Source organism: Aspergillus fischeri, genomic scaffold (assembly GCF_000149645.3).
Source record: "Aspergillus fischeri NRRL 181 1099437636249 genomic scaffold, whole genome shotgun sequence".
In the NCBI taxonomy this organism is placed as follows: Eukaryota; Fungi; Ascomycota; class Eurotiomycetes; order Eurotiales; family Aspergillaceae; genus Aspergillus; species Aspergillus fischeri.
The window spans coordinates 3,769,336-3,788,687 of NW_001509770.1; the positions used below are offsets into that span (position 1 = coordinate 3,769,336).

At 53.7% G+C, this 19,352-nt stretch overlaps 8 protein-coding genes across 8 annotated transcripts, besides 8 other annotated features; 2 read left to right on the top strand and 6 right to left on the bottom strand.

Moving 5' to 3' along the window:
• The first annotated feature begins 317 nt into the window (after positions 1–317).
• Positions 318–344: a microsatellite.
• A 492-nt stretch (positions 345–836) lies between these two features.
• On the top strand, positions 837–7,073 carry NFIA_020420 (guanine nucleotide exchange factor DCK1; the record flags this gene model as incomplete). The annotated part of the gene is made up of 1 exon (XM_001265230.1): positions 837–7,073. One exon carries the CDS (start codon positions 837–839, stop codon positions 7,071–7,073), a length of 6,237 nt encoding a protein of 2,078 aa, XP_001265231.1.
• Positions 7,074–7,337: 264 nt separating this feature from the next.
• NFIA_020430 (metallophosphatase domain-containing protein) lies at positions 7,338–8,378 on the bottom strand (the record flags this gene model as incomplete). The annotated part of the gene is made up of 1 exon (XM_001265231.1): positions 7,338–8,378. One exon carries the CDS (start codon positions 8,376–8,378, stop codon positions 7,338–7,340), a length of 1,041 nt encoding a protein of 346 aa, XP_001265232.1.
• Positions 8,379–8,630: 252 nt separating this feature from the next.
• NFIA_020440 (40S ribosomal protein eS8) lies at positions 8,631–9,289 on the bottom strand (the record flags this gene model as incomplete). Its single annotated transcript, XM_001265232.1, has 2 exons — positions 8,631–9,162; positions 9,216–9,289. The coding sequence occupies 2 exons, from the start codon at positions 9,287–9,289 to the stop codon at positions 8,631–8,633; spliced, it is 606 nt and encodes a 201-aa protein (XP_001265233.1).
• Positions 9,290–9,436: 147 nt separating this feature from the next.
• Positions 9,437–9,473: a microsatellite.
• A 466-nt stretch (positions 9,474–9,939) lies between these two features.
• Positions 9,940–10,611, bottom strand: NFIA_020450 (DUF2470 domain-containing protein; the record flags this gene model as incomplete). The annotated part of the gene is made up of 1 exon (XM_001265233.1): positions 9,940–10,611. The coding sequence occupies one exon, from the start codon at positions 10,609–10,611 to the stop codon at positions 9,940–9,942; it is 672 nt and encodes a 223-aa protein (XP_001265234.1).
• Positions 10,612–11,306: 695 nt separating this feature from the next.
• Positions 11,307–12,161, bottom strand: NFIA_020460 (uncharacterized protein; the record flags this gene model as incomplete). Its single annotated transcript, XM_001265234.1, has 2 exons — positions 11,307–11,867; positions 12,063–12,161. The coding sequence occupies 2 exons, from the start codon at positions 12,159–12,161 to the stop codon at positions 11,307–11,309; spliced, it is 660 nt and encodes a 219-aa protein (XP_001265235.1).
• Positions 11,574–11,715: a microsatellite.
• An 889-nt stretch (positions 12,162–13,050) lies between the features above and the next one.
• Positions 13,051–13,896, top strand: NFIA_020470 (uncharacterized protein; the record flags this gene model as incomplete). The annotated part of the gene is made up of 1 exon (XM_001265235.1): positions 13,051–13,896. One exon carries the CDS (start codon positions 13,051–13,053, stop codon positions 13,894–13,896), a length of 846 nt encoding a protein of 281 aa, XP_001265236.1.
• Positions 13,187–13,214: a microsatellite.
• Positions 13,187–13,215: a microsatellite.
• Positions 13,365–13,424: a microsatellite.
• Positions 13,367–13,426: a microsatellite.
• Positions 13,385–13,426: a microsatellite.
• A 271-nt stretch (positions 13,897–14,167) lies between the features above and the next one.
• Positions 14,168–17,472, bottom strand: NFIA_020480 (putative plasma membrane phosphate transporter Pho87; the record flags this gene model as incomplete). Its single annotated transcript, XM_001265236.1, has 5 exons — positions 14,168–14,313; positions 14,366–15,143; positions 15,199–16,738; positions 16,790–17,228; positions 17,418–17,472. The coding sequence occupies 5 exons, from the start codon at positions 17,470–17,472 to the stop codon at positions 14,168–14,170; spliced, it is 2,958 nt and encodes a 985-aa protein (XP_001265237.1).
• Positions 17,473–17,720: 248 nt separating this feature from the next.
• NFIA_020490 (mitochondrial 37S ribosomal protein uS7m) lies at positions 17,721–18,902 on the bottom strand (the record flags this gene model as incomplete). The annotated part of the gene is made up of 2 exons (XM_001265237.1): positions 17,721–18,533; positions 18,594–18,902. 2 exons carry the CDS (start codon positions 18,900–18,902, stop codon positions 17,721–17,723), a joined length of 1,122 nt encoding a protein of 373 aa, XP_001265238.1.
• Between the last annotated feature and the right edge of the window lie 450 nt (positions 18,903–19,352).

The window sequence follows — 19,352 nt, forward strand, 5'->3', positions numbered from 1 at the left end:
CGGGACCCTTTTTCGGAGCTTCAATATTTCTTTCCATCGTGATCGCTTCTTTACCAACCTTTCTCCCTTTCGCCTTCTCACTTTCTCTTATATCTGTTATTGAACTCTCTCTCTGCCGTTTCCTGCCATTCTCAACTCGGTAAGCACCCCGCCATCTCCTTCAATACTCTCTTCCCCCCCCCTTTGAACGGCGATTTTCTCCACATTTCTCTGGCAAGGGGAACTGGTGCTGGTTCTCCACAGCGCAATATTAATGCATCCACCGCTATCAAGGGGGGCAAGGCGGAGAAAATTAAACTCAAAGGAGAGGGGAAAAGGAAAAGAAGAAAAGAAGAAAAGAAGAAAGCAGACTGACGTTTTGCATTTCCAATGCTGATACTGAATTTGTTTACAATTCTAGGTTTCTTGTTGCGCTCCTGGCTCCAGCCATCGAGACCATGATCCCCTGTCACCGACGCTCTTTTTGGATTTAACGACGCACACTGACATCTCCCGTTACCTACCTGATCTCCCTGCAGTCCTCACATTGGCAAATTAGCACTCTTTAAATTCTCATACGTCTACGAAAGCCCGTGTCGATCACACACATATTCTGGTATCCAAGTGTTCGCTCCGAGGAATCGCACATTCCACACCTCACTAACCGTCCATACATATGCCTAGAGGTGAACACTCGCATGTAGCGACCCCCTCATTCCTTCGATCGGGAAGATTATCACGCTCTCAAATTCCGATCCGTTGCTCGCTTCCATCGATTGGCGCACTGCCCCTCGTTTCTCGACGGCCGTTGAAAACCACTGCGGGGCTTGCCCTGTGTCGCTCCTTTCATAGCAGATATGCCCTGGCGGCCTCTGCCTCGGATTGCCTTCGCCGTTGCCATCTATCCTTTCCAGCCGTCGACAGCGGCCGACCTGCCGCTAGAGCTTGGCGATGAACTGTACATAATCGAGCAGGGGGGCGTCAATGGAGAATGGTGTCGTGGGTACCTGGTCGCGCCGCCATCGATCTTGGCAGGTCTGACGAGCACCAAGGGCCAAACTCTCGAAGCGAGGGTTTTCTCCGGCATTTTCCCTCGCAATTGTGTTGAGATTCGGGAAGTGCTCGGCGATGGCGACGGGCAGAAAGCGCTGACCAGTGGCGATCGATTGAGTGTCGACCGAGGAGCAGATGATCCAGTGACAGACACCAGAAGCAGCGTCGCTTACTCGCAGGATGATGAGCAGCTGGCCGGTGAGGTATCGAATGTCATCATTGCCAAGAAGGGCAAACCCTCGCAGATCTTTATCCAGAGGCTCGAGGACGGTCAGGCAAGTCCGGTCTCCATCAACCACATCATTCAGACACCCTCGCTTCCTCATACGCCGGTGACGCCGGTGACGCTGACCCCTCGTGATCCGAATGCGCCCAAGCCAGCTGCCCCGGTTCCAATGCTCAAGATCGGTGACGAGACTCCTACCTCGTTGTCAGAGCCGCTGGTCGACGAGATCGCCTCATGTCTGCGCGAATGGCATTCGACGAATCTCCATGAACTATTATTGGCGCGTCAATATGACGTGGTGGAAGAGATGTACACCCTGGTCCGAGAATTGGACTTTGCGCGGAGGCAGCTGTTGCACGATGTGTTGACGACATATGAGAAGGAGGCATTACGACAGGAAGTTGTCTGGAAGCTTGTCCGCGGTAACAAGATGCTGGGAGGGGAGGTGATCGTGCGGGATCCTGAGCAGAGAGGCCGATTATTGACGGGCGAGGATTCTGCTGTCCAATTGACCAAGCTTCAATCCGAAATGAGCATGTTGGACGAGAGCCCCACTCAGCACTCTGATACTGCATCGCTGCACCATCTCCTCCTCGAGGTTAATGCTGTATCCGGCAACTCCCCAGGTCCAGTCACTCTCGCCGTGCATCTCTGCTCCCAAACCGATGGTGGCACCCCTAAGCCCTTATCGGAGACATACCTGCTAGATATTCCGTCCCCCGAGTCCTTCGCCAGCATGGGCCAGAGCAGCAAGTTGAAAACACTCTTTACTGATTTGTGCGCCACTGACATTGGGGATGGATCGGCCAATGGCCCGAAACTATACCTCGTCGTTGAGGTTCGTGTGCCGGAGACGCCGGCAGTAGGCGCCCCTCTCCAGTCCAGACCCTCAATTTCTCGAGGTAGTTCCTCGGCTGCGAAATCGCCAACTTCCGCAGGCCAGCCAGGCAAGGGTAGCCTCAGAACTCGCCGCAGTATGATCTGGAGCACTAAGCCGCGGGGCCTTCAGAGCGCCGAGCCAGGGAAGGAAAGCTCCGCGGGGCCGCCCCAATCTTCGGAGAGTTCTTCCAGTACTAAAGACCGAGGTGATACGCAGTCTTCAAAGTCATCTACGACGCTGCGCACTCTCGGAGTCGGTCTGCTGGAAGTATCGCAGATCCTGCGGCAAGAGAAAGACGCCGAGCAGATTGTCAACATCTGGTCTCCGTCGTCGTGGCTTGAAGAGGGCGAGGGCCATGTTGATGGGTTTGACGGCTTGGTACGCACGCTGCTCCCAAGCCCCAGCGGGAAATACGTGAGATCTGAGCGCGCGGCTCGCATACATTTACACATGTATCCATTCGTGGACTCGGATTCCGACGCCCTGGTCCGAAAGAACCCAACCATTATGCACAACGTGATCCAAACGAAGCGGATCGGCTTCTCTCAAGCGCCATCGAAACCTCGGTCCGACATTTATGTGACCATTTCTCATGCCACCTTTCCCCCCGAAGCTCTTTTATCACATCCCCAGGCGGGCCAACTCCCGGTGCCGACAACTACGGGGCTTCGCAACCTGCAATTGACCCTCGAGGTGCGGGCGGCCTCTGGATCCCGAGTTGAGAAATGCATTTTCCCCTCGTCCAACAACGTAGCACACACCGCATGGCGAACTACGATTACGGAACGTGGCACGCCCTGGAACCAGACGATCCGTCTGAACGTGCCTACGGAGGACATACCAGGCGCTCATTTGATTATGAGCATTGCGGACGCTCCCGAGTTTCCTTTCGCCCTGGCATGGATGCCATTGTGGGACAACCAGGCGTTCATCCGCGACGGTCCTCATTCTCTGCTGCTGCATGCGTACGACAAGCACACGTCCAGCATCGAGAACGGCAAGGGTGCCTACCTGTCCCTCCCATGGAGCTCACTCGGCAAGAACGAATCGGCCAAGGATGAAGCGATTACTGGGCCGCTGGCCACCCTGCGCTTGGAGACTTACCTGTGTAGCACTGAATACTCGCAGGACCAGGTAATTCTGAGCTTGCTGCATTGGAAGGACCGGCCGGTAGATGAGGTCTTGGATACCTTGAAGAGGGTTCTGTTTGTGCCTGAGATTGAGATCGTCAAGCAGCTGAGCAGTGTGTTTGATGCGCTATTTGGAATCCTGGTGGAAAATGCCGGAAATGAGGAGTACGAAGACCTGATATTCAACAATCTTGTGACCGTTCTTGGTATCGTCCATGACCGACGGTTCAACCTTGGCCCGCTGGTTGACCACTATGCGGACAAGCAATTCAATTTCCCCTTCGCTACCCCCTGCCTGATGCGAAGCTATCTCCGCCTCCTTCAGGCTAGTGCCGATGTGCAACAGTCGCGGAGTCTGCGTGCCACATTCAAGGTCGGCCGACATGTCCTCAAGTTCATCATCAATGCCAGGCAGCAGCAAAAGGCCAAGGAGGAAGGCATCGGTATCACTCGCGTGCAGTCCACTTTCAACCGGGACTTGCACACCATCTTCAAATCTCTGGAAGTCCTCATGAGGAATCCGTCACCGGCCATGGTTGGCAGCAAGACGCTTGTGGTGCAGCATTTCCACACGTGGCTTCCGGGGCTATCCAAAGTCATTAGCAAAGACGAGATCATCATGATTGCGCTCAGCTTTATGGACTCTTGCAGCGACGTCAAGGGTCTTCTGATACTGTACAAGTTGGTCCTGATACAGCACTACACGCAGCTGGAGATATTCGAATCCGGACCAGAAAGACGGACTTTGATCTCCAGTTGCATTGGCTGGCTGAAACCGTACTGGGGAGCCACCGGATCCATCACCGACCAATATCGCGATCAGGTTCGGTTGAGTTGCGCGATCGTGGCCCAGCTTCTGAAGCAGCCAGATCCGTTGTTGTACGGTTTCATGCCACAGATCGTCTCGTCATACTATTCAATCATACCGGATGGCGTGGAGGAGACTAGCTATCTGTCTCTTCTCTTCAGCAAGTCGTTCCCGTTCCAGGTCAAGGCCTCGAAAACCAGCCAGAAATTCGATGAGGCACTGGTCGAATTGTCAGCGATTATGGCTGCCACAGCAACGATCCCCAAGCCGAAGAAGCCGTCACTTAAGGGTCCCGAGCTTGCTACGTTTATTTCGCAAGCGTTAGAGGTTCACAATTCCGTTTTGAACTGCGAAGCATATCCTGAGAGTTGGTTCAGTGTGCATGTGTACAATCACCGAGCTACCGTAAAGAGTCTGGAATACCTCGCTACATTACTGACCAGCAAGTTTTTGCCCGCGCCGGATGACGCAGAGAGCTTTGATACGAGGTTGTGGGAAAGCTTCTTCATGACTTTGCTCAAGGTTGTGTCCAGTGATGCACTGGCCTTGGAAACATTCCCCGAGCAGAAACGAAGGGCTGTCTGGAAGATCGCAGGCGACGTTCGTGAGCAGGGAGCAGAGCTGCTGCGCTCCAGCTGGGAGGCCATCGGTTGGGAAACGACAGATGAGGACCGGGAACGGTATGGGCTGCGCAAGCTCGGCGGCTACCAGGTTCAATATGTGCCTGGCCTCGTGGCACCGATCATCGGACTCTGCCTCAGTGTACACGAGGGATTACGGCATGTCGCGGTGGAAATCTTACGGACCATGATTCTGAGCGAATGGGGTCTGAACCAAGAGCTTTCCATCGTCGAGACTGAAATCATATCCAGCCTGGATCATCTCTTCAAAACAAAGAAGATGAACGAGAGCATTATCCAGAAGCTGTTCGTCAGCGAACTCCTCGAATACTTTGAGGGCTGCGCTGCCTTGGACGAGGACCTCTCCGATGCCGTCAAAGGTCTCATCGCGACCGTCGACGAGCTTTTGGATCTGTTTGTCGCATCGCAGAGCGGCTCGATGGCCGAAAGTATGCATACATTGAGGTTGATGGAATATATGAAGGATATGGGCCGGGAAGACATCTTCATTCGCTATGTGCATGAATTAGCGGACGTACAGGCGGCGGCGGGCAACTTCACCGAAGCCGGTCTCGCCCTCCAGTTCCACGCCGATCTCTACGATTGGGACCCGAGGCGAGTAGTTCCCGAGGTCCTTGACCCTCCATTCCCCGAGCAGACGGCATTCGAACGCAAGGAATCGCTGTATTTTGCCATCATCCAGCATTTCGAGGACGCCACAGCCTGGGCCCATGCGCTTGTCTGCTACAAAGAGCTCGCGGAGCAGTACGAGCACACGGTGATGGATTTCGCCAAGCTTTCGCGCGCGCAAAGCTCGATGGCCAAGATCCACGAATCCATTGCCAAGGAGGAGAAGCAGTTCCCTCGCTATTTCCGTGTGGTCTACAAGGGGCTTGGGTTCCCACCTACCTTGAGGGACAAGCAATTTATCTTTGAGGGTGCGCCGAATGAAAGAATGGCTAGCTTTGTTGACCGGATGCAGCGAGAGCATCCTGCGGCGCAGATTGTCTCTTCTGGCGAGGTGCAAGACTACGAAGGTCAATTCTTGCAGATCACCTCTGTCAGCGCGCACCGGGATATGACGCATCCGGTCTACCAACGGTCGAAAATTCCACAGGCCGTCAGGGATCATCTGTTGATCTCGGAACCGTCTCAGTTCTCCTCGACGTTGAAGAGACACGTCCGCGGCACGGATGTGCAGGAGCAATGGGTGGAGAAGACGATCTTTACGACCGCCGAGCCGTTCCCGAACATCCTCCGCCGGAGTGAGATTGTCGCCGTGGAGGAGGTTGCGTTGTCACCGCTGCAGACGGCCGTCGAGCGAACGTGGCGTAAAACGCAGGAACTGTTGTTGCTTGAGCGACGAGCTGCCTCAGGCGAGGATCAGGGCCTGTCCAGTCTGACGGAGGCGCTGCAGCAGCTGCTTGACCTCAACTCTTCTTCGGCCAGTTGCGTGGCCCTCTACCGTCAATTCCTGGCGGAAGCTGACGAGGACGACACTGAAAAGGTCGAGGAGTCGGCCGACCCGATGAAGAATGCTCTGGCCGTGGCTCTCATCGACCATGCCTTGGCCATTAAGCATGCTCTTGCGCTGTATGCCCGTCCGGCGCACCAGGCCACGCAAGCCGAACTCATGCGTCAATTCGAGGAAGCTTTTGCCCCGGAACTCGTCTCTCTCAGTCCTGTGGCGGTCGAGAGCCCGGCAACTCAACGGCAGTCTCCGGTTTCCGCAGAAAGCCGGCAAAAGCAATCGCAGTCGCGCTCCATCAGTCCCCGCCACCACGTTCGTAAGCCTTCGGAGAAACCGTCCGTCAGCCAACGGATTAGCATTATGAACCCTTTCAAACGAGCGAACCACGCACCGAACGGGTCAGTGGCCACCGTGATTGACATGAAGACGGAGGGAAAAGACCATGATGATGATACTGCAACAATCCACAGTCGAACCACCGCTCAGTCCGGGACGACTCATACGAAACGCCGGAGCTTCTTTGGGGAGATGGTCCACAAGCATGGCTCATCCATTGCAGCCTCTACGGAGGACGTACAAGAACAGCTATCGAGAAGCGGTTCACGCTCGCAGGACAACCGCAGTCGGAGCGGGTCCCAACACCACGGGCGGTCTGGGGACGATTCTATCACCAGCATCAAGGGGGGCGGGGTGGCCAGAGCCACTTCTGTCAGAGACAACCACTCGGTGCGGTCTTCTGACCGCAGTCAGGTCGGATCGCCCGGCGGCCATTCATATAGCCAGTCTCACAGCGGAGGCGTCCGCGACTCTGTGATGAAGAGGTTGAGCCTCTTCAAGGGAGTGGGTCGCAAGACCAGTCGTCTGGAGATCCGACCCGAGACGAACGGCGTTCTTCATGAAGAATAATCAATCCTTATCATAATGTCTGGACATTACTCCTTTCTTTTTCGTCTGTCAGTTATATGCATCTGCACATGAGCAGGCAATATGCATTTAGCGTTCTTTTACGCAGCTGAGATCATTCGTTCTACCTTTTCTACGTGGATACACTTGTTTTCGTCTTTTTTGTCATGATTGATACCTTCCCTAGATACCTCTGCAATTATAGCAAATAATGGATTGTCTTGGTTGCTTTAGAAACGGCTGTACGTACCCGTAGATATATTTAGGTCAGGAAGCAACCGGTAAATCCAAATCCACCACCCACGGCGCATTCACTGCCCTATACCGCTCATCCAGCACACTGGCATTCACAAACAGCGTTTCCTCCCCAAACCGCAGCGGACGCCCGGAGTCAGCGCTAACATCCACATACGCCCCCCGCTCCTCGCGCACCTTGTCTGGATCGCACACCACCTTCGTCCCTCCCAGCGTCATATCCGCCCCCCACTCACCTCGCAGCGCACCATACCCCTCATGGATATGCCCAAAGACATGCACCCGCGGCCTCGCCCGCTTCACAGCAGCAAACAACCCCTCGCAGCCTACACTCCCGCCGTTAACGACCGTATCAAGCACTCCCGCCGGCGGACCATGCGTGATCATGATATCCACAGAAGGGAAGTCGGGCACCACACCACCCGCCGCATCCGCGCCCGCAGAACCAGAACCAGAACCAGAAGCTGAAGCTGAAGCTGCTGTCTCCTCCGGAAGGGGATTAAATCTATCCCTGCCCCGGGGATACGCAAACGCCCACCCGCAAAACGCAGGCGTATACGGCGACGCAAACACCCTCAACTTCGCCCCTGTACTCAGGCTAAAACAGTGCACTCCCTCGGTTAAGTAGCGTATCCCTGCGTCGTACGCTTCAGGACCGCAATAGAGCTGTTTTATGGCTGCGGGGTCCTCTCGTCCGGCCCGGGTTTTGAAACTGCTTGGAGGGAGGGCGGCGTAGTAGGCCTCGTCGAGGGTGATGTCGTGGTTGCCGGCGATGATGAGTTTGAGTTCTGCGGGGTGGGACTTGAGGGTTGCTAGGGTGGTTGCGTGTTCTTTGTAGCTGCCGATTGTTGTGAGGTCGCCAGAGTGGATGAGGATGTGCGCTTCTGGGAGAGGGTGCCGGTAGGGGTGCGGGGAGGGAGGGGGGTGAGGGGGTGTGTTGTGGGTGTCTGATATCAAGAGGAGGCGGGTTTTTATTGTTTTATTGTCCATGGCTGTAGTCAGTGGATGGTTGAGGAGTGTAGAGTGAAGATGGTTGTTGTAGTTCAAGTGCATGGGCGGAGTCAATTTGAATTCCGGTTGCCTGGTCCTGGTCGGTGTACGTCAGATGGGAAAGTTCTACTGGACTAACCATTAAACTATTTTGAATAACGTAAGGATCATCCCATTGATTGACAGCTCAGAGCTCTACAGACATTGCATATGCCGATGCCCAGATCATGATATTTTCTGGAAAACATTGCTGAAACTCCGAAACCACCCTTTTACACAACACGCAAGCGCAATACCCCAAATAAATTTTTCTTTTTACTTGCGGATAGCACGCTGGTAGAAAGCCAGCTCATCACCCTCCAGGATGTAACCGTCGACACGACCGCTCTGGCCGGGGCGGGAGGCGATGACGGCGTACAGACGACCGGACTCGAACTGCTTCTCGATGGCGGCCTCGACCTTGCCGTGGTCGGCGAAGCGAGCAGCCTGCTTCTTCACGACGCTGTTGCTCTTCTTCTCGGTGGTGGTCTCGGCGGTCTTCTGCTGGCGTCTCCGGCCGATGGGCTGGCCGTAGTGAGCCTCGTACCATTGTCTGAAGGGAGCGGCATCAATCTGAACGACGGCGGACTTGGTCAGGGTGTTGGTGCGGACCAGTTCGTTGTTGGAGGGGTGGTAGGCCACAACGATGACACGGGTCTTGCGGGAGATGCCCTCGGAACCCCACGAGAAGTTGCCCGACTCGAGACGGAGGGCACGGAACTTGCGGTTACCACCACGGGTGCGGACCAGGTGGATTCTCTTAGCACCGATACGGGTGTTGGCGGGCTGGCGACCCTTCTCGAACGCCCTGCAGTATTTATTGTCAGAGATGTCAGAAAAAGGATGACTTGGGGGTCATACCTCTTCTTGCGGTAGGTGGCCCTCTTCGCACCGGTGGCCGAACGCTTGTGGCGGGAGTCGCGTGAGATACCCATGTTTGCGGTTGATGTAGGGAACTATCGTATCCAGTCAGCCAGGTAATTCGTCTCCTGTGTCTGCCTTCAATTTCTTCCGTTGGTTTCGTAGAAGTCCCAGGTCCTGATATCGAGTGCCTCGCAAGTGTCGTCAAACGAAACAGTGTCCAACCAACAGTCGTAACCAGCAGTCGTCAACCAAGCAGCGGAAAAAAACCAAGATCGCTGTCCTTGACTTCCTTGATGAATCCGTTGTCTTCTGTTGTTGCCCTTTTCCGACTCAATTTTGACCGCAATCACCGACGAATTTTCACGATGCACCGACGACCGAAAGCCGGAAGAAATTGAAAGACAGAATGCAAGCAAGCAACAGGTTGAAACTCACCTCTAACTCTGCAGCCCTTCACCAGGAACGCAGCGGGCAAGGGTCGTTGGGTTGTCGTGGAGTTGATGTTGCTGGTCGTCGACGCTCGGGAATTTCGCAGTGTGGCTCACTGGCTCTTGGCTCGCTTGTCGATTCTTGCCCTACCCCAAAGTGCGCGCTAGCCTAAAGGGGTGGGCACGTGACATACCATTACTCCACTCTTCATAAACACTAGAAGTCTAGGACAGAATGAATTATGATCGAGCTACGGAGTACAATAACATCCTACTAACTATGGTGGTGTCGATTAATCACTCCTCCGCTCCCTCTTCATCCGCTCCTCCCTCACCATCTCATCAAACCGCCGCCACACTGGAAACCCTTCCACGAAATTCGACACAATCCACGCAACCCACAACCCAGACGCAACCCGCACCCCATGCGGCCTCAACCTCTTAATCGCCAACAGCGTCGCCTCCACCAAATGCACGCCTAGCAATAACCCAACCACCACCGGCGCAACATCGTAGCAGAACCGCGTAAACACCGGATGCCGGTCCAAGCCCACCGTCTCGTAGAATGCACTCCCCGGCAGGAAATTGCTCCGCCGACCAAACACCACCAGCGTAGCGACCACCAGGGCTAGCGAGACGATCTGGAGCCCCTGCGGGGGCCGGTACTCGGCGATGGTAATGTCGGAGAGGCCGAGGCGCTGCAGAGAGTCCTTGTGCATGGCGACGACGCGGGCGCGGGCTTCGGCAAAGGAGGTCATGGGTGGGTTGATGGGGACGCTGTAGCGGGTTCCTTTTGCGGTGATGAGGAGGTCGGAGTGGGAGATGTCTTGGAGGATGGCGGGATGGGCGAAGTGGGCGGAGACGCCGCAGTAGGCGCGTAGGTAGAGAGAGAGCGTGTCGGCATGGCTGGTGTTCATATGCTTGATGATGAAGGATTTGGTGGGTGCAGCTGCGTCGGTTGCCATTTCGTCTCTCTCAAACTGAGCGCGGTGGATGAGGTGTTGAGTGTTGATGATTAACTCCTTATCTTGTAGAGAGGTACTCTAGAGATGATCAGCAACGTACCTCGGCTGAGATTAACTGCTGTTGATTCACCATGTGTAGCACTTACCCAGGTCAGATTTGAGATTTGCACGGTTGCACCGTTAACAGGCTTCAGAGAGTCCGTTTGCGATAGATGTCTGGTCAATTGATGTTGACAGCTGTCGCATGATGCGATTCCAATATATATCACGTGAGCGATGAGCGTCTGATACATATCTTAGACTCGAACTGTAGTACAGCTTCAAGTGTAAACATTCAATTCTCTCAAATCTCTTTTTGTGGTATTCGAGCTGAAAGCATCATTATGTTCATAGACAGAGGATTATCGATTTCGATTATCGCCCGTCCTACGTCCTGTACTTGACAAGGACTACTCTGGGGATGTTGCAATCCCATACTTTATTGAATTGACGCATACGCTAAGATATCACAAACATCCATAGTGACACCAGTTCAACACAAAGGATCACGCTGAGTATTAAAGGGTAACCAGACTCTATTGGCAACATGACAAAGTAAAGCTATTCAATCGTGACGGATCATCATGGCTCGTGAGGATGACAGGGCAGTATGGCTGCCAGGCAAGAACATTATGCACTGCATCGAGCGTCAACTCCTATTCGAATTGAGCGGGTGAATGGAATATCAGGGGCAACAGGGGAGAAACATACATCAAAGCCAGCGTCAGATCACCGTGGATATGAGCCTTGAGCTCGACCTCGATCTCGAGATTCAGCTCCAACTTGAGCTTCATGCCTTCTTCGTCGTCCAGACTCGACCCCTGCTTCTGCTGCGGTATCACGTTCATCGACCCGTTCTGGGAGAGGGATTGGTTGCCGCCGGCGGGTTGGTATGGCTGCATTGCCTTGCCGGAGGCGACTTGGTTATCGTAGTCTTCATCCTCGTCGTCGTATTCATCAGAGTAATAGTCATCTTCGTCGGAGTAGTCCTCATCATCTGCTTCTTCTACGGCGTCTGGTTGTCTGCTTCGTTGTTGTTTTTGTTGTTGTTGGCGCTGACGACGTTTCGCCTGAGCCTTGGGATCCTCTGCTTCTGCTTCATCGCCGGAGACCTCGTAGTCTTCGGTTTCGTAGTCTTCATCGGAGTAGTCGTCCGAGTAGTCATCTGAGTAATCGTCTTGCTGGAGGGTGGGCTGCTTTTGCTGTTCTTTTGTTTTCTCTGCGGTGGCCATTTTGTATATTTTCGAGGCGGGAGAGGTATATAGTTGCAGTCAAGTATATAGTCACAATGAAGACTGTCAAGGTGTAAACAGAATGAAAAGCAGAATAGAATGACTTAGTCAACAGTTAAAAGGAAGAAGAACTGGTAGTATGTTACTCGAACAAACCAGTCTACGCATAGACAAGCCTACACCACACATCGTCATCATCATAAGGATAAGCGGTGATACTTGATCGGAGCCGAGAAGCCACCTACGCGATGGAGTTGGGCCCTTGGATGTGCCGTGCATGACGTTACGGCGTTATTATCCTGTCGGTTTCATAATATAATTGGATACTACTGACTCAGTAATTATTAATTATGACTGACTGGTATAGGTAATAATTACTTTAGTATGATATGAGAGGATCCGCTCACTCTTCTGTACACCTCAGGGACTCCGCTTGCATCGATGTATCCATGGACCAGGAAAGGTCAAACGTGCTATGAGAGCAGAAGAATCTTCGCGTGCTCGGTACCATTCGATTTGTTCTGTGGTGCAAAGTATTGTCAACCGACCATCCACGGCTAAGTCTTCCATCAATTTCCCTCTACAGTAACAAAGGTTATACCTAGGACACGTACCTCTGCACTACAGTCGATGTAGCCTGACGTCGAGTGGCGTCATTATGCGCTTCATATATCCGTTTTTTCCTCTCTAATATAATAATAGCACCAAGTGGAGCAGCCAACCACACTATCTCGTGCCAAAATTCTCCGAGCGTCTCGCTATTGATTCGCTTGACTTTCTCCATCCCTGACATCTGGCGCTACTCCAGACACTATGACTAGCTTGGACTTGGACTGGAGTAACTAGTACGCTACGTCGTACAGCCCTGCATCTAGACGTCATACTGAACAATCACTTGTTTATGCTCTGTATCCATATGGTGTGTATGTGTGTAATGTATGATGGTATCCAATCTATCTCAGTCCAAGATGACGCCGAACCAGTCTCTCTACCTGTCATGTCCAGCAACTGACGTACGAGGCGGACTGCCCGGTTTCCCACAGCCATCCACTGTCCCAATCATCTCTTCCATATAAACGACTCCCCAGACCAAGACCAGACCAAGAGTATAAACATCGTCATCCCCTCCATCTTCCCATCATTCTAGTCTCTTTCTTTTTCTTCCACCATGTCCGATCAGGAAAGCAACAGTCGTCCTTCTAGTCCGACTCCGAACCCAACCCAGACAGAAGAGGGTGCCCCTCCAACACCTAAGACAGATACCCAGACCCCGACAAAGAAGCCTCCAAAGCTAGGCAAGAAGAAGCAGCAGCAGCAGCAGCAGCAGCAGCAGGAGTCTAAGCCTCAGCCTGAACCTGAACCTGAACCAGCACAAGAGCCAGAACAACAAGAAGAAAACAAAGAGGATCCTCCGGACAACACCAAGGAAGATCCTCAACCTCAAGGAGATACCAACGACGCCAACGCCAACGGCGAAGCCACAGAACAAGACCAAGAGCAAGAACAACCACAACAACAAGAACAACCACAACAACAAGAACAACCCCGCCCCCGCAGAAGAAAACCCCAACCTCAGAGATACCGCCCCGACTCAGACACAGAAAGCATCCCCCGCCCCGAAATGGACAACAACAACACCGCAATGGAGAAGCCCCGCCGCCGCCGCCAGCGTCCCCAGATGCAACAACAACAGCAACAAGACGGCGGCCCACTGGGCGGCCTCGGCGGCGTGAACCAGGTTGGCGATCTCGTGCAGAACACCGCAGGCAACGCGGTGAACGGTGTGACGGGGTCAGCGGGCAAAGCCGTGGGCGGGCTGCTGGGTGGGAACAAAGAGGAGAAAGAGGATGGGCGAGACGAGCAGTTGCGGCTAAGGCTGGATCTAAATCTGGATATTGAGGTGCAGCTCAAGGCGAAGATTCATGGTGATTTGACGCTGGGATTATTGTATGTCTTTTCCTTTTCCTTCCCTGATGATATGATGTGGGTGCTAACATGTTTGTCTAGGAACTGATTTCTTCTCCTCTTCTTCTTCGTTTCCTCTGGTTTTCTGCTGATGCAAAACTAGACTGTTATGATGGTATTGTCTCGTCTTGACTTGACTTGGTTGATTTGCTTCGCTGGAGCTGTTGTGTTTCTATCCTATCTACATATTCAGCTGCATGCAGTAGCTTAGCTTCTATACCACATGGCACTCATGACTAATGACATTACATGACCACTGACTATCCAAGAAGCAACGTGTAAATACTCTAAGCTATCTGTATGCATACCATCTAAACTTCCTACAACCCCGCAATATACATCAATCCATACCCAATCGTCACAATCACCGCCCACGACATCAAACTGGCGGGGATACCGCGAGTGAAGAAATGTCGCACGTGGAGGTACCGTTGACCCGTCTGTGGGACCTCGGTCATAATAGCAGCTGTACATGTTAGTTAACATTATCAACCGAGGGGGAGGTTACAAGGGCATACTCATATTGGGAAACCCGCTGGTCGGCAATGCCATAGCCACCGAACACATCAATGCACTCGCCATCACCAGCAAGTTCGGATGCGGGTCGTCCATGCCCACGCCTATCTGGCGCACCAGCGGCAGCATGATCAGCGCTGCAACCGTATGCGAGATAAATGTCGCCATGACCAGGATCAGCGCCGAAAACACGAGCAGAACCCCGTACAGACTGAAGTGGTCGACGCGCGCCGTGATCGCCTTGGCGATCGTGTGCAGCAGCCCGGACGAGGTCACAGCTTTGCCGAGACACAGACCCCCAGCCGCGAGGATGATGATCGTCCACAAGAAGTTGTTGAAGTCTTCCTTGTTCAGGATCCCCGTGCCAAAGAACAGCACCATCGGGATGATGGCGATCACGCCCATATCCCCAAAGACGTGCTCGAGCTGATGGCTGGCACACCACAGCCCGATGGTGGACAGCGTCACAATTGTGACAAAGTACTGCACTCCCGAGAATCGGTCCTTGACCGGTCTAATCGGCACAATGGTCGTGCCCCGGCCGGGCTTGAACGTCGCCAGTAAGAGCAGCCAAATCAAAAGGATCGAAATGATGCAGACTGGCAGAGAGATAAAGAACCAGGTTCCCCAGCTGATACTCGGGTACATGTTCTGCAGCGCGATGATATTCTGGGGCGACGCTATCGGCGACGCGGCGCCTCCAACATTAGCAGCCAGCGCAATACCCAGCACAAGGGCCTTGGCAAAGTTGGAATCAGGAGGAAGATTACGCAGTAGGGGCTGAGAGGTTAGCATTTTCCAAGACAAATATCCTCCCCTGGAAAAGGAGACCTACCTGGATAATGGAGTAGCAAAGGACAGGCGAGGCCACATTGCTGATCCACATACTAAGGAACATGCTCACAAACATGTTCGTCAGCAGAACTACTTTGGGATTGGATCCGGCTCTGCTCAGTACAAACATGGCCATCCGCCGAGCAATGTCGTACTTGGACAACGCAGCGGCGATGGTGAAGCCGCCCAGTAGGAGCATGATCACCGGCGTCCACATCGCGCTGAAAGCCGCGCCAGTGGCGTCCTTCGGGCCCAGACGGTGGTAAGGCTTCTCTGCGGACTTCATAATGCGCAACATGACAACCAGGAAGGGTATCAAGAGGGACGTCACAAAGAGGGGAATGACCTCCGTGGCCCACAACAGACTGACAAACACAAGCATGGCCAGACAGTTCTGCTGCTCCGGTTTATCCATAATCGGAGCATAGAGCAAGATGATAAACACCGCCAGGACGACAATCAGAGTCCCGAAACTCAAGCTGCAGAGCCACTCGGGCACGCTATAGCGACCAAACGGCGTCTTGATCTCTTTGGCTGCAGCCTCCTGCTCATCGCCCTGTCGTCGTGCGGCGGCCGGGTCCTCATCCATTCCCAGCAGTGTCCGACGAATGCCAACATTCGCAGCCTGGGCCTTGCGCTCAATACCAATCATCTCTCGCCAGACTGTATTACGCTCCCAGACAACGTGCTCTCTGAGGTGCAATCGCAGCTCCCGTTTGGCCAGCGGCAGGTCGCCGCCCGTAATCAAGTCCGCGTAGAGCTGCTCGATCCGGGCGATCACGTCCTCGATCTTCTTCATGGTCGAATCCGTAAACGGATACGCTGGAGATACGGTGGAGCTCATGTACTCGCGCCGCAAATTGCAGTCGAGGATCTTGTCAAACTTCTTCAACGCCTTGGAGAACCCGGTCTTGTTCAGCTGGATGTACGACTTGAGTCCGCACAGCGAGACATAGACATTCACGGCCCGCTGCCTCAGCGACAAGCCCTCGTTGTACAGGTCCAAAAACCGTGGATCCCTGCAATGTTCATCATGCCCACCGCTCCCTCGTCGATCAAACCCCAGAGTCCTCGAGTCAGCCATGAATCTCGCATCGCTCAGGTCCGAGCGCGACCGACCCGTCGACGGCACCACTCTCTGCCCGGTCGGCGGCTGATGCTCGTCATCGCTATCCGCTCCATCATCGTCATCTTCTGTCTCCTCCGACGGGAAATCGCGGTACGAGCCGCCCGTGCGCAGGCGCGAGCGAGAGCTAGAGCTCATCCTCCGCGACTTGATCATAGCGTCACTCATGGGGTCCACGTCCGCCACGTCCGTCTTGGACGAGTACTCCTCCGCATCGCGGACAACATCCTCCACCTCCTTGAGTATCTCCGACTCCTTGACTTCGTAGAAACTGCATATCTTCTCCAGCTCCGCGTTCAGAGCCCGCCGGAACACCGCCTCGGGCGTGGGTGTCTCGCTTAACAGCGGTGCGGACTCGACATCTGATTGTGCCTGTCCGTTTGCTTTCCGAGCTTGCTGTTCGAGCGAATATATCCTGTACGCATTAGCATTAGCTGGAGCAATATACCACAGTGTAATAACTCACAATTTCTTCAAATTACTATACGCAATGTAATAAGCACTCCAATCCGGCACCGCATTGAACTGAATACTATGCGAGAACTTCATCTTTGCTGTCCTTTGTCCCCCCGCACTTTCTTTTGGAGTTTGTCGACGCCGGAGAGCCTCTACCCAAAACCGGACCCTGAGGTTGTTCGCTCTGTGGTCTTGACCGCTCTTTTCACCCGGCTGCGAGTACTTCTCGCTCTCCTTTACCTGTTCGTGCGAGTCCGACTCGAGGGAAACAAAATGTTTGGAGCTAGTGCGTTCGCGTGTTACAAGCGGGTAGCGACTGCGGGTGTGAAACTCTTCAAGCTCGAAGCTTTGATCGTGGCCGTTGTGTTCGAGTTCGTGTTCGTAGGCACCAGTCGCAGATGCGATGCGTGCCACGGTGCGCCCAACAGCATTCGACGACACGGTTTCGACTGGAGAAGAATTTTGGGAGAAAAAAAAAGAAAAGACTCCGAAGTTGGGACTAGACCTATTGATAATGGGTCGTTAGTGGTAGGTGAGCTGGAGCTGAAGCTGGACTGCGGCGTCTGGGCTGGGTCGAGTCCCCGCAGAGCTGCTGTGCGGGTGATATGAGTGGTTGCCTCGTTGGACAAAGGACAAACCGGCGCGGAGGTTGAAGGATTGGGGCTTTGGTGTCCGTTTGTGGGGTGCGAGCATCACTTTGATTGTAAAGATGAGAAGGTCAGATGAAGATATTGTGAGGATAATGCTGGTCGATAGTACATAGAATAATGACTACGTTTACTCCGTAGGCTGCCAGGGTGCCTTGCAGCAGACTCAGAAGTTGCCTGATCGGGGATAGCGAGAATTTAGTCATCCACAGTCACGATACGGGATGAGGAAAAGATAATTTACAATTGCTGATAGCCTAAAATACAATGCATGAATAAATAGATATCACTTATTTACCTGCGCTGGGTGACCAGACCAAGATTCGAACGACCCGCGATACCAAGCTTGTGCACCGCTTCCCTCCGATCCCACACTCCACTACGACCTTCCGCAACAGCGACCAGCTCGTGAGCGACTCGCTGAGCGAAACTGCTGTCCCGCCGCTTATCAGAGGCATCGATGATCCATCTGATAGCCGTCCGCCGCCGCTGTCTCTGCATCAAAGGAACGGGAATCTGCACGGCGGCACCACCACCGGCAATACCCTTCTGCTGACGGATCTTGATCAGAGGTGCGACCGAGTCGACAATCAAGGTGAGGTAGAGGACGGGGTTCAGAGGGAGTTGAGGGCCAGGAGGACCAGGGAGGAGAGGGCGCTTCGGGTGCGGTTGGGGGGGAGGGGCAGTTCGAAGGTGGTCAAGGATGAAAGACATGTTCTGAACATCAACTAGATTAGCACTGGCCACCTGCCGAATTCCGAGCGATGTACAAACCTTCTGGGCCTTGCTCAACTTCCCGTCCCGCATAAGCAATTTCGTAAACTGCTCCAGCAACGGATCATATCTCTCGCGGAAATTCTCCGTCTTGGGAAGACTCTCGGGCGCGGGAAACTTCAGTCCGGGGTGCAGCTCCGCGACGTCCTGGTTCACCTGGTTGATCATATTGGCGACAACGGCCACCGAGGGATCCGTCACATCCTGACCCTGTAGGTCGGGCTGGTAGCGGCGTGTGAAGGTCGAGAAGGACCGGTTGCCAGACGATCGCTTCAGCTGGTCTTGCATCACCTTGGGCATGTGCTTCAGGGCGTCTTTATCGCGCTGCAGGATCTACACCCACAGTAAAATTAGCACCCCGACGAACAGTATCCATAAAAGGGAGAAACCTACCTCAGCGACGGGAGTCCCCTGCTCCAACTCCGGGCTGGCAGCAGCCTCATACTTCCCACCGTGCAGGATCTTGTCCATCTGCGCGGCCTCCTCACTGACGTGGGGCAACGGATCTTCCGTAGGCCCTTTTAACACATCCAATTCGTCCTTCTTCTCTGATTTCGATGAGTTCCATCGTCTCTGTGCTTGAACGGTCGATGCGGCATGAGGCCGGTTGATACTGAAACGCGAGCTGACCGCGGATGAGGTGGATGGGCGAAAGCCAGGCAAGGCCTTACCCACTGTGAAAAGATTGATACGAGGCGGCATGTTGATTCTCCTCGATGCCTGAAATCGACAGACTGTATTTCGAGGGAGAGTGTTCAATTGCCCTCCTTCGTCCCTTGGCTTCGTCGGAGCCGCGAAGAACGATTTTCCTCTCCACTGTTGCTTAGTCATCTATGCCAAGACTCCCTATTCTAGCATGAAGTCATTCATCATTATTTCAGATATGGCCAACAGTTCTACAAGAGTGTTTGCGGCCAGTTGTGGCTAGAGTAAGGTTTACGATGTAGCGGTTTACATAAAAACGGTGGCACCCAGGCCAGCCCAGTCATTTTGCCATCCCAAGTACACCACATGAAGAGAACATCGAATTAAAAAAAATACAAAATACAGGGTAGTCAGAACCCCCGACCAGCAGTATTTACCCAGTTAGTGCAATAGGAAAAGGAGTAGCTTGGCAACAAAGTCAGAGAGCGCGAGGCCCAAACCAAGGAC